Source organism: Stigmatopora nigra, chromosome 4 (genome assembly GCF_051989575.1).
Source record: "Stigmatopora nigra isolate UIUO_SnigA chromosome 4, RoL_Snig_1.1, whole genome shotgun sequence".
Lineage (NCBI taxonomy): Eukaryota > Metazoa > Chordata > Actinopteri > Syngnathiformes > Syngnathidae > Stigmatopora > Stigmatopora nigra.
The window spans coordinates 8,778,046-8,790,709 of NC_135511.1; the positions used below are offsets into that span (position 1 = coordinate 8,778,046).

Below are 12,664 nucleotides of genomic sequence, written 5' to 3' on the forward strand. Positions count from 1 at the left end.
AATTAAATAAGGCAGCATTTTCTGCTCCGATAACCAAAAGAGATTCATCAGCAGAAGCAGGAATGTACTTAGACGGCGGTCGTCATTCTCCAGTTTTGTTTAATATCAGTGCCCTGTCACTTGCAGGTGATGTTATTAGCATAAATCACAAAAACCCAACTAGAATTATTACACATCTGAAATTTTATTAAAGGTTGCTTTAATCATGACATAAGAAAACTGTATGTCAGGCATAGACTTATAAGTAAAATACACTTTTTTTTCCTCAAAAGAATTTGCGTTTTTTTGTTCTTGAGATTTAAAAAATAAGAATATATGAGCCAGAAACAGATTGTTCTTAATCAATAAAAATGTGGTTAAATACACAATGAATAAATATGACAACATGGGTCTCTAGAATGTGGTCTAGCACCAGAGGTTTTATTCATTGCAAAATGAGGTGCAATGCAAAATGGCGTGGGACAGAATTAAATCTCAAATATAAATATCTCCTCATTTGCAAACGTTTTTCCTTAAAAGCATTTCTACAAAATCCCATTTCCACTAAACCTCTCATCTTCTAAAATGCGTGGTTGTCTATGTATGTCAGAATCAACACTGTGATTTAAAAGGTAGCACTGACCGTATACATAAGCAATTCAGCAAAAGATCGCATTAAGAGTGAGCACCGAGTAAGTTTCTTGGACTGACAGGGTAGATAAGCGAGGATGGCAGGAGCACTTTTCAGATCAGGGATCACAGGGTTGCAGTGGTTTAAGTGAAAACCATCTTCCAGAATGCTGATGCAAGCATGTTATTTTATTTATTTTTTTATATCATAGACAGCAACTTGTTCTTGAGTTATTTTCATCAGAATGCAGAGATATGTGATGTGATAGCTCATTGCAATACATTATGAAGCTGACTTGAGACTTGACTTGGTCATGTTCCAGGGAACCTGCAAAAACTAGTGTTATTGTATGCTCAAAGTAAAGAAGCCAGAGGTTGTGAAAAGAGTCAAATACTGTACCAAGTTTTCTGTTCGTAGACGATAGGACTGCAACAATATATGTATTGAAATAGTGATTCTCAGAGAAAGATCCTGTCCGATGCCCAACTTACTTAGTCAAAATAAAAAAATTAAACTACAACTTTACAACAGCGTAATCGGAGACTGAGACGTTTGTTATTCCATTATTGCCTCTGTTCCCTGACTGTGATCTGAGAGCACAGGGGAAACAGTTCTCTGTAGTGCGTGTGGCCCCGTCAAAGGACTTGTGCAGCATTGACATTTTATCAGGGCATGCAGTTTAAAGCCTCATCTTGTAGGCAGGCTACTATTACTGAGAAAAATGTTATTAATTAAAACCAACTCCATTGAGGGTTTTGTTGACATTTTCAGGGACACAGGTCAATTTTATTTGAACGCAGTACATTTTGTTTATTATTGTTTCAGAATTGACGTAGAGAAGTGTATTTTCATTTATAACATAATTTTCTGGTAGGTGCACCATTAATATATCAATATTTTTAATATTTACTTATTAATTCGTTTTTTTTTTTTTAATCTAAAACAATGTTCAGGATATTTCTTATGTTAAGATAAATAATTCCAAAAAAATGAAACTTGTTTTGACATTCGCCTGAAATTAAGAAAATTGTTTTGTGTATTCTTTGGGTTGCCACTGTGAATCAAACTAATTTTAAAGGTTGGTGAATAGCGAGTAATGAAAAACATGACCTTATTCCAAATGGTTGAAATCTAATGCACTGTGGTCTCATCTTTGCCCATTGTTATATTCATGCTCCAGCCTGTGGTCCTTTTGAAACTGATTTTATTCACCGTCATGAACACAAAGACCTGCTAATATGGCGCGTTAACCTTTGACCAATATTGATAATTACTTTTTATACCTAATTTGAGATTTTCTATGGATTTGTTGTTCCTCTATCCTTATTTGTGCCCACTGCCAGAGCCTTGCACATTTAGTGTTGGGTCGATACCAAGGCCATGACAACAATATCATGATTCCAGGAGATGGACTAAGTGCAGGAATTAAACATTATGTACCATGATTTATTATAGTGTGGCTGCAATTGGAACAGTGCTTGTCCTCAACTTTCCGAGTCTGGTGACAGTCTCCCACACACTCACAAGAGCTCCCTACATCTGTGCCATCAATGAACCCGCCCTTGACTAAGGAGGCCAGTATGATTTCATGACCAGTTTATTATGGTCCAGTTTCCTTGCATCTGGCAGGATTAGGTGTAGCATCCTGATTAATTTTTTTCGTTACAACCTGTAAATGCACTGCATTAATCCAATTTACTGAAAATGAATGCATAGGGTTTGCCTTATCTTATTCGGACAGATTTCTTTTCAGTTCTCAATCAGTAATTTCACCAAGATTTCTGCCTTGATTTGTAGTCGTCAATGACATTGAGCCTTTGACCTTTTCCTTTGGAGGGCAATAAAGATCACCACTGTCTTTCCATTCAGCTTGACAAAAATTCATTTACTCAAAATGTTTATCTTCCACATATCTTTGAAAGGAAATGTTGTGATCTTAAGTAATCTTAACCAGAGGAAGCAAATAGATTATTATGGATGACACACTCAATAGTCAACTTCATGATAACACTTGTTCTTCAAGCCCAATGTTAATCTAATGATTCACAGGTTAGCAATTAAATTGAATTTCAACCTTGTCTTTCCTCATTGATGTGACTTCTTTAACTTGCAAATGATTGCCAAAGTAAGTCTTTGGATGACTTTGTTTGGAAAAAACATTGCCCTAATTCAAGTCCTTCTATTTCCTTATTTCATCATTGCCTCCCTTAGCGCACTCGCAGCAGTAGCATCTGCTTAACTGTCCTCGTTTCTGTGGATGGTTTTCCATCTTCTTACACTCACACAGCTTGCAGACAAGCACAAGCAGGCGTGTAGATTCTTGGTGTTGATCTATAGTTTTTGCCCATAATCCTTACTATCTGACTGCCATTTTTTGTGGGTGGATTATATAAAAGTCTATATTTTTTAAAAACTGCTCTTTCATTGTTTTTGCGCCCAGGGACAAAGTTTGTAAATGGTATCATTAGCAAATAGAAATGTACAGATAAAAGTCTCTGGAAGCTGAAGTTTTGTGTGTTTATCTATGTTATCCTCTCTCTTGGATACTGCTTTATTTAAACCCAAACTTCTGGAATCTGCAGTTTCCCAACAAAACTGCGTTTTCGCAAAGCCAAAACCAATGTGCCATTCCTTTTTCCAGTGAGATGACACAGCTACTCTGTTCAGAATGTTCTACACGGTAGTCCACACTGTTCCTTTTAACCCACATTAAGCTAAAAGGACATCAAACCTGAGTAAGATCTTATTGACTAGCTGCATGACCTTACTTCAGTTTTAAGGTTATCGGTTATCATGACATTTGGCACAGAGATTTTTGGTTTCACAGAGTCGACAGAGATACAAACATGCTAACTATTACTCCACCGTGATACCCTCGATAATTTTACATGAATCAAACTCTTCCATCATGGTAAAATAAACAATAGTATTCCGACTACCACAAAACCATGGCTATAAAATTTCGTATTGAATGGTCAAGGAAATGTGTTTTCCAGATAACATTACTGATGCAATAAGATTTGGCTTGCTCTGTGATTGAAACAATACAGCACCTAAGCCGCGTTGAGCCCACCTGTTTGTTTTTCCGTAATTGGATTCTGCTTCATTCCATTTGCCTTAATGCTGATGCATAATGCAATGTACTACAGGGACCAGCCATTACTAGGTATGGGACGGGGCTTGAAAAAGTAACCTGACACATCATCCTGACCCGCCAATACACACCACCCCCTCTTTGTTCCCATCTCTCCAACAACATTTTTGAAAGCCGCCCCTCTGCTCATTCTAGATGGATTGATGGTGGGGCTTGCATGCCTGGTGGAAACATGCAGAGCAGGTGTTGATGTTAAAGCATAGAGCAACAATAAGCCGACCCTGTGCAGCATGTTAATCCAAAATAAACAGGCACAGACATGGGCCGCTTGGGCCAGGTTAGAAGGTTTCTTATCAGAGATTAAAATTCTGTTAACAAGACAGGCATGTGGAGCCAACATTTCATCTTTCTTTTACAGAAACAACACCACACCAGAATCATGTTGAGCATCCCCAATGTCAACACGTTTGCACTTAACTGTTAGACTTTTCCTACTCTGTTGGAGCCAAATGAAAAGCATTTTAGTTCCATGTAGACAGTGTAAGACTGACTCACCTTCAACAAGATCAGATACATTTCAATGAAAGGTTTTTTATTTGGTATGTATTTAATCACATATTAAATTACTTGATTCAATAAATCATTTTCTGAACCACTTATCCTCACAAGGGGTAGGAGGGTGCCTATCTATAGACGGACAACCATTCATATCCACACTCATAACTAGGGGCAAATTAGAGTGTCCAACCAAGATAGCCTACATATTTTTGGGATAAGGGAAGAAACCGGAGTACCCGGAGAAAACCCACGCAGGCTTAGGTAGAAAATGCAAACTCCCTACAGGAACTCATTCATTAAATGTGTATTGTGAACACATGTCTACATACTATATGTCTCCCAGCAGCTTGACACTGTCATCACGACAGAGAAGCCTCCATTCGCTCTTTGCTTTTTTTCTTAGCAGCTGCACCTCTCTCACAACCAGCTGCTGCCATTAAGTAGCTCATGCCGATGGCCAGGGCTCAGATCAGTGCACAGCCATAGTGATAATGATAAAGATAAGACATCTGGAGGTTGTGTGTGTGTGTGCGTGCATGTGTGGTGTACTATTGTTTTTGTCTGTTGGATTCACATGTACAACAGTTATTAAAGAAGATATGACAGGCAGAAAGAAAACTGGATTCACTGTAGTACAATTTGTGTGTGCGCGCGTGTGTGGCTCTGTGTGAATGTGTGACTAAGCAGCGATAGCCGAGCTTCATTAGTGTGTGCAGAAATAATAAAACAGGCTCGCTCGCTCTCTCAACTGTGGAAAAGAGCATCTGATCTTCAGTCACCTCCCATGGACATTGACACATGAAGATAAAAAGCTGATGTAGCAGCAACACTAACACTGGAAAGGTAACACATTGGCAATATGGAATCTTGATGAGCTGTAGAATATGGAGAGGATAAATTAGGAAGTGCACATTTGATAGCAAAAGGTCTTTAGGAACATATATATAAATATGCTGCAGTAAGACAGGGGAGTTCTCTTTGGCTGGAAAGAGAGAAGGAAAGGAAGGAGGGCTAGGGTGAAAGTTCACCAAGGAGGGGATGACAGATCCCAAATGGTACCCTTTGGAAACACTCTCATAGCCTCATTGCTTCAGCTATGAATTGATGTGAAAACGCAATCAACCGAACCCAGTTCACGGTGGAGAGGCCAGGCTGTAAAAAATAAAATACATGCAGAAGCTTGTTGAAGAGAAAAATTGATGCTTCTTTGGTGGTGAAAAGCCAGGTTTGGACACAAGTCAGGGTTGTGTATTTTTAAAGAACTGACGTGATGGATGTGCACATTGTGCTCCTACTGTGCTGCTCCGAGTGACATGTTTTGGACACCTCCCATCCCCGTCTTGTAGCAGGCAACACCTGGTGCCTCACTGCTTGACCATTAGTCCTCAACCAACACACACAAGCGCACGCTTTAGGCACACAAGGAATTTTAAAAGCTCTCTGTTTTCTTGACAGGAGTCATTGTGTGCATGTCGGAAAATACAGTACAGTATTTATTAGTATTTTTTTTCTTTGTATGTATGTATTTGAGAAAATTGTCATTTAAAAAATAAAGTAGTAATATTTAGAATTTTATTTGTACCCAAAAGGGTCATTGTCATACATTTCCAAGAATATATTAGCAGTAATGGTAAAGAATACATTTTTAATAATAACATTTCTAATTTGTAGTGCATCGTCCACTTTGATCCTCTTATTTATTTGCTATGCGTTTTGTTTTTCAGCCTCCACTGTTGCTGAGAACGGAAAGAAAACCTGCCTGAAGCTGAAAGTTTTCGTCCGACCATCAAGTAAGTGCTTTGTAGATGCAGCCTCTTAAATTGCAGGATGGCTTGTTTAAAAAAAAAAGTGCTCGATGTCGTTCCTTGCATTTTCTCCCAACCCGCCGCTTTCATCTTTCTGTCTCTGAAGTGTTTCTACTTGTATAGAAAACATTTTATTTAAAAAAAAACAAACAAACAAAAACACCGGACATCTAGTCTTACTTCATCTGACTGTTGCCATGCGCTTTGTTGCTTGACCTGTTTACTATCTGGGCTGCAGGGGGCTTCAAATGTCTATCTGCTGTAAATACCTGTAATGATGATGATATCATTCTCCCTATCTTCTGTTTATAGACACCTGTGTGAGAACTATAGGTGTACATGACCGTGTTTTTGATGTAAACGACAAAGTAGACAATACGTTAGAACCACGAGGTTAGTATGGCTGCCTGCTTATTTTTATTCACTCCATGCATTTTTCCACATGCCTTGTTTTTGCCACGCTGTCTGATTTTTTTTTTAAACACACTGCATGAACCCTATACAGTCCATCATAGCCACACACAAAATTCCTCTTATGTGACAAATCTATTTATTATGGGTTTGCAATTGTTACTTTTCAAAATAATCCTACATCTTTATTATTTTATTTATATTTAAAAATATAACATCAATAGGCAGTCAGTTTAAGATAGTCAACATTTTAAAATCAATCAAACAAATTACAATATGCCCTTGTTTTAGGGTGCAGTTTCCTTACTATCTCGTATTGAGGTAATCCCTTAAACCCGTAACCTTGGTTGATTGACTGTTTATTTGACCCCCTATTACACAAAATAACAAAAGCAATAGGTACACTTCGAAAAAAGATTTGTTCCACAAGCAAATCACTTTGTGAACCATTTGTGTAGAATTTACACACCTAATATTTACCAAAGTACTCGAATCTTAAGGAATACTGTCCACTGCATGTCCATCAAGATCACATCTTATGTTCTTGTTGTATTTCAATCTGGAAATTCAAAATATACACTCAAACATTTAATTACATTTCATTAGAATCAGATCAATGATTTTCTACCTATACTCATACCATGGTGCACATGTGCTACAGTTGTTACGACGGGATATTCTGACTTTGTTTCATACTGATAGCTGGAGACAACGTGCAATGGCCTTTGACATTATTGATGCCCTACCTTCCTCTCGTTGCACCTGGCCTCTTGCCCACCAGGCTATAGTATCCACATTCACTGTCTACACTTTGCTTATATCGATCGACTGCTTTCTTCCATAAAACCCCAAGCTTTAGAGTGCCTGACCACCCTTGCAGAACCTAAAGGTGTATGTTTAGTTGCCCCTCTGCATGATCCTGCTCTTTTCACTGCTTATATAACATGCTGGCTTTGGAGAATAACACAGTACTATAGTACTTTGACACACAAATACTTTGATTTGCCGAGAATAATTTTATTTTTAATATTATTAGAATTATTATGTTTTTCACTCCACAAAGTCTAATGACGTTTTTCACATGAGCCAGTAGTCCTTATGTAGATTCATTACTGTTAAGTTCAAATGTAAAAAAAAATCGAAACGATTTAGTGCTCCGATATCGATAGATTTAATGTTTTTCATAACCGATTGCAAAATGAATTTCTTTTTCCCCATCATACAGATGACACGAGCCATGAACCGGCCGAGCCTTCGCGAAGTGAAGAGACAAACACTGCATCGCACCTGCCTGGATCCAGCCAATTTGTGACTTCACTTCTTCTTTGCTTGGTATCACACTTTACCTTATAGCGCCCCCACCTGTCCCACAGGAGCAATTTACACCCAGTGTGGCCTGAATCTGCCCAAGGTTATGGGGGGAAGGGGTGGATTTTGAGGGCAAAGCTTGTTTTGCTTGATCGGGCATCGTTGCAAGCTTCCCAAGGAATCCCTCAATTTTTGTTTTTCCCCAGACAAAAATTGAAGTGTCTCTCACCAGATATTGGGGAAAAATTGGGGGGGTGACAACCACCCCTTCTTAGATGCCAAATCATTTTTGTCCTGACACTTAGTGATCCTGAATTTCCTGTGGCAGCGCTTTACATCATTTTTAACCATTGAAACATACACAAATGCAGTTATCACACACACATGGACGCAAACACATGCTCCACAAATCTTCAATGTTTTCTTCCGCTTATTATGTTTTGTTCAGTAGCAGCATTTACAAATTAGGAAAGTGAAGACTGTAGACTCTTAGGAATGACTGTACATAAACGCGTAGGTATCTGTCAGTGGTGTTGGCATCAAGTTCTGCTTGGTGCATAATTTCTAATGTTTAACCTAGTAAGTCGAAAAAAAATGAAGATGAAGGATAAGAACTGTCAGTTTGGGAGGCCCAGCACTGGAAAAATTCTACACAGCCTGCACCTTAACCTACTGCTGTCCAGTTGTTTCCTAATTATTTAATAGTAACATACAACTTTTTCATAGGACGATAAGCTAGTGTATATACATGAATGTGGGGTGTGCATTTGACTAAATACCCATGATTGGCATTGGGGGTGGGGAATTTTAACAATGAATTGGGATTTTTTTTTTTTAAATACAATTTACGATCAGCATGTTCTAAACCAGGAGTGGCCAAGTCCGGTCCTCGAAAATCCCTATGTGGTGTATTTTCCATATCTCCCTCCACTAACACACCTGAATCAAATAATCTGGATCGGTATGAGGATTCTGGACAGCTTGCTGATGAGTTGATCATTTGATTCAGCTGTGGTATAGGAGGGAGATATGGAAAATAGACTGGATAAGGGCTCGTGAGAACCAGTCTTGGCCACCCCTGTTCTAAACTCATGTTTCAATGCCTGTGTGGTATTGCACAGGCAAATAGTCCCCACAATAGCAACTCTCAATTGTGTCAAGAAGTGATTAATCAACTATCAATTTCAAACATTGGACAAAATTCTTAGTCATCAATCAAGCGACTAATGGTTTTCCATGCCCATCTCAAGAGAAATTGAAAAAGGTTGTGGTATAACTGAGTGTAAGACAACAGAGAGCTCTTGACTCCTAGCAAGCACTTTGGGGGCTGCTACTAGATGGAGAATCGATGTCTTTTAGGAGTCGCAATTTCACGGCAACAGTCACACCCATTTTGAATTTACTGAGCTGGACAAAGTACGATTCTCTTTGCTCCATCGACTTACATTATAATGTACGCTCATATCCAATCTAAAATTGTTGGAATCTCAAGTACCCCTATACTGTAGCATTTACCTCAATTAGTTGTGGTAACAGCACTGATGCATTGCTCTACTTTATTCAAAATATTGTGCAGTGTTATTTTGGATTAATCTACTTTTATATAGCGCTTAAAGTCGATGATAGTTCGGGTGCGCGTTGGTTGACATTAAGCATCATTCGGTCTCATCTGACTTGAAAGACAAACAAGAATAAGAATGTAGATGTCCAACCAGGAATCTTTGTGTTTCTTGTTTAAGTGTCTCTTTAATGAGGTTCAAAATGACAGGTATTCGGCCCCTCTGTTATGGAAAATTGAGGTACGTATTTCTGGTATTAAAAATAGACGGTACAAGATTTGAAGGAAGGATCTGACACAAGAGGAGGGGTGCACATTTCATTGGGGGGGTTAAGGCGGTCACTGCTGTTTGAGAGAAGTGGTGAGTGACGGAAATGGAATTCCAAAGGAGGGGTTACTAAATGAGACTTAGTGCAAGGTAGAAGCACTGATAAGAGTTTTGACATAAAATAAATATAAAAGTACTAATTTATGAAACACTTCCATTGCATATCAGCCATTAGTATGTTGGAGACACGGAAGAAGAAAAAACTATAGACAGACAAAATAAGTCATAATTTGGCATGAAAACCTAAAAAAATAAATTGATAAGAAAAAGAAAATATCAATATCTAAAGTGTGCATTTTATGCTAAATCTCCAAGAGTGTACAATTGTTCTGGGGATTTTGGCTGATTAACAGTCTCCCCTCCCAACCCAAATATAGTATATATTTTTTCTCATAATACTTTTTCGGGCGCTGGGCCTAATCATGTAATTCTAGGAACTTTTTACAACATAATGTTTCTTCATTCTTTCATAATCCACATTTTGGGAGGTTTGTTTCCTTTGCACTCTGGCCTCTGTAGTTTCTAAGAAGATTGTTCATGTTGGGTTCTTTCTATTTTATATTTGGCCCAATTGAAGATGACACTTTTAGAGAGCTGCCAACCTCTGTCGACCCCATTACTGGAGTACCCTTGTCCCATTTCCAGAGTTTATCCGGAGTGAATGCGATTCACGCAAAATCGATCAAGACGAATCATTCGTCATACCTTGTAACTCAGATGAATCCCAATGCACTCTTGTTCCCAAATTCTTCAGGTTTACAGTGCAGTTGAATCAAGATGGCCGAAGCCATAGCGGTTGTGTGAATTTAAATTTGAAATTTAAAGAGATTTGCGTTGCATTTCCGGGTAAACTCCTGAAATTCCGGAGTCGTTGGCAGCTCTGCTTTTATTTAACTAAGCTCAATTGTGCTAGCAACCCAGCTGTTCTAGGGCTTGAAGCCAATGAATGATATAATAATGTCACAATGGACATGTTTTTTTTTTTTATTCAGTAAACCAGCTCCAAGTTGACCCTGTTTTGAAATTACCAATATTACCTTCTGTCATTTTATATTGTTTTTGGTTTGCCTCTATCCTATTTTACGTCATACTTCGGTCTAACATGGGAAATAAGGATCAACTTAATAACTGGATACTGTGTATCCTGAGGTAGTCAACCATCCAACACACATAGTGGTAGGTTATAGCATTTGTTTTGTACTTTCTGGAGGACTAAAGTAAAACAAAAAAACAAAAAAATCATTGTTAAAACTGTATGATTATTACTGTTATGATGATGATTTAAACTATTATTATTATTATTATTATGGGAGAATCCTTCTTGTAAATAGTGTTTGATATTAAAGTATTAATTTAGTTCTTATGTCTTTTCTAAAAAAACAAAAAAAGAAAAAGAACAACAACAAAACAATATGCTAATATCTCTGGGTTTTGCTGAGCGCTTTCAAACAATACATTTGGCACTGCAACGCGATGCCTAATGGAGCTAAAAGCTATGTTATATTGGAGCTTTACATGCCACTTGACAGAAGACAACATTTGCCATCTCTACATGCAAGGATTTTTGGGACTTGACATCCTTGGACTCCTTTTTTTTTTCCTTTGCCTTCAGTGTGGAAAAGCATGAGAGAGAGAGAACTGGACAAATTCTGGAAGGAACTTGCCAGTTTCATGATTTGGCATGCGCATGAACTTAACGACGTTAGAAAAAATAGATTTTAAACGTTTGGGGGGTTGACTTGTTTTCCTTACAGTGTGTTAGATTTTCAGCTGAAATTCACCTTGTGCATTTTTATTTGCATCTCCGATCCGAGTGATGTCATGGAGCCTTGTAGTGACAAGATAACAAAAGTGCTGTACAAAACACCAAACATTGTTGTGTAGTTGCAGTGTGGCTCGGCCATGTTGTTGTTGTCTTTTTTTCTCTTGAGAAAGCCTCCTTCTGATGACTTAATCCCATGTACTTGCTGCCTGTGACTCTCTGAGGAACACATACATAGGGAGAGCATCCATGTAAAGGATTGTCAATCTGACAAAAAAATGTTGCAGCGATTCCGATATGGTAAGTGTGTATCTCATGTTGGTGCTGCCGCCATAAATGGGAAGCGAAAACCCTCTTTTTGGCAGCCAGTAGTGTTTCCCATGCCTTAGACGCTGTCCACCATTGTGCTTTGACTCGTCAACAAAACAGAGCCTTTCTCTGCTCCCCCTTTTTACCAAGCTTCACCCCTCTGTCCTTTGTGATGGTCTTGATGTCACTCATGAGTACCATGGAAGAACTACTGCAGCCCCTACCTGCAAACAACAGGGGTGAAAGTATATCGTGGATCCACCTTCTCTGGCCATCTTTCATGTCCGTCTTCTTGTAATTGTCGCAAACATCAGTTCACATGCTGTCCTTCTACTTTGTACCCTGCGCTCACTTTGTCATCAGTGGAGCAAGATTTCCAAACTTGCTCTTTTACAGTATATAAACAATGAAAAAAGCCAACAAAAATGATCTGTATTTGTATATACGCGTGTCTGAGCATCTATGAGTAATACAATAAAACATGAAAAAAATCTGGTTTTGTCTTTCTGTTTCTGTAAAGAATCATTTGATTGTAAATATATCAGTCCATATTTACTATTGTTTTTTAAATGTTTTGTTGTCTAACTATTATTTAATTCATTCATACAACATTTTGAGGGTGTCTAGCATTAACCAATTTGATGATTTGCATTGTTTTTGATTGTGGATGACAAATTCTATTTGGAACGAATACGCCCCCAACAAAAAAGTCCTAACGTATTAATAGTTGCATATGGATGATTGGCACTGGGCCAATCTCCAGTATATCAGTGGCTCTACTCATTTTTAAGTATATTAAGATGTCATGTATTCTTGATTAGTAGCATGTGTTGGCATTTGTTAGCCATTATATCAAATGCTCATTATCGGAGATTCCGACTAATAAATACAACGCAGAGACTCCTGTGACACTCCATCATT

At 38.2% G+C, this 12,664-nt stretch overlaps 1 protein-coding gene across 2 annotated transcripts in view; it reads left to right on the forward strand.

Annotated features, from left to right (window-relative positions):
* The window catches only part of LOC144195887 (ephrin-A5b-like), a 69,168-nt gene extending 56,953 nt beyond the window's left edge, over positions 1-12,215 (forward strand). The window contains exons 3-5 of one of the 2 annotated variants that reach the window (XM_077715754.1): positions 5,987-6,052; positions 6,380-6,460; positions 7,704-12,215. In XM_077715754.1, the coding sequence (XP_077571880.1) occupies positions 5,987-6,052; positions 6,380-6,460; positions 7,704-7,831 (275 nt within the window). In that variant the 3' untranslated portion in view covers positions 7,832-12,215. The remainder of the gene's footprint in view (positions 1-5,986; positions 6,053-6,379; positions 6,461-7,703) is intronic. The other variant, XM_077715755.1, reaches the window with a different exon arrangement.
* Positions 12,216-12,664: the final 449 nt, after the last annotated feature.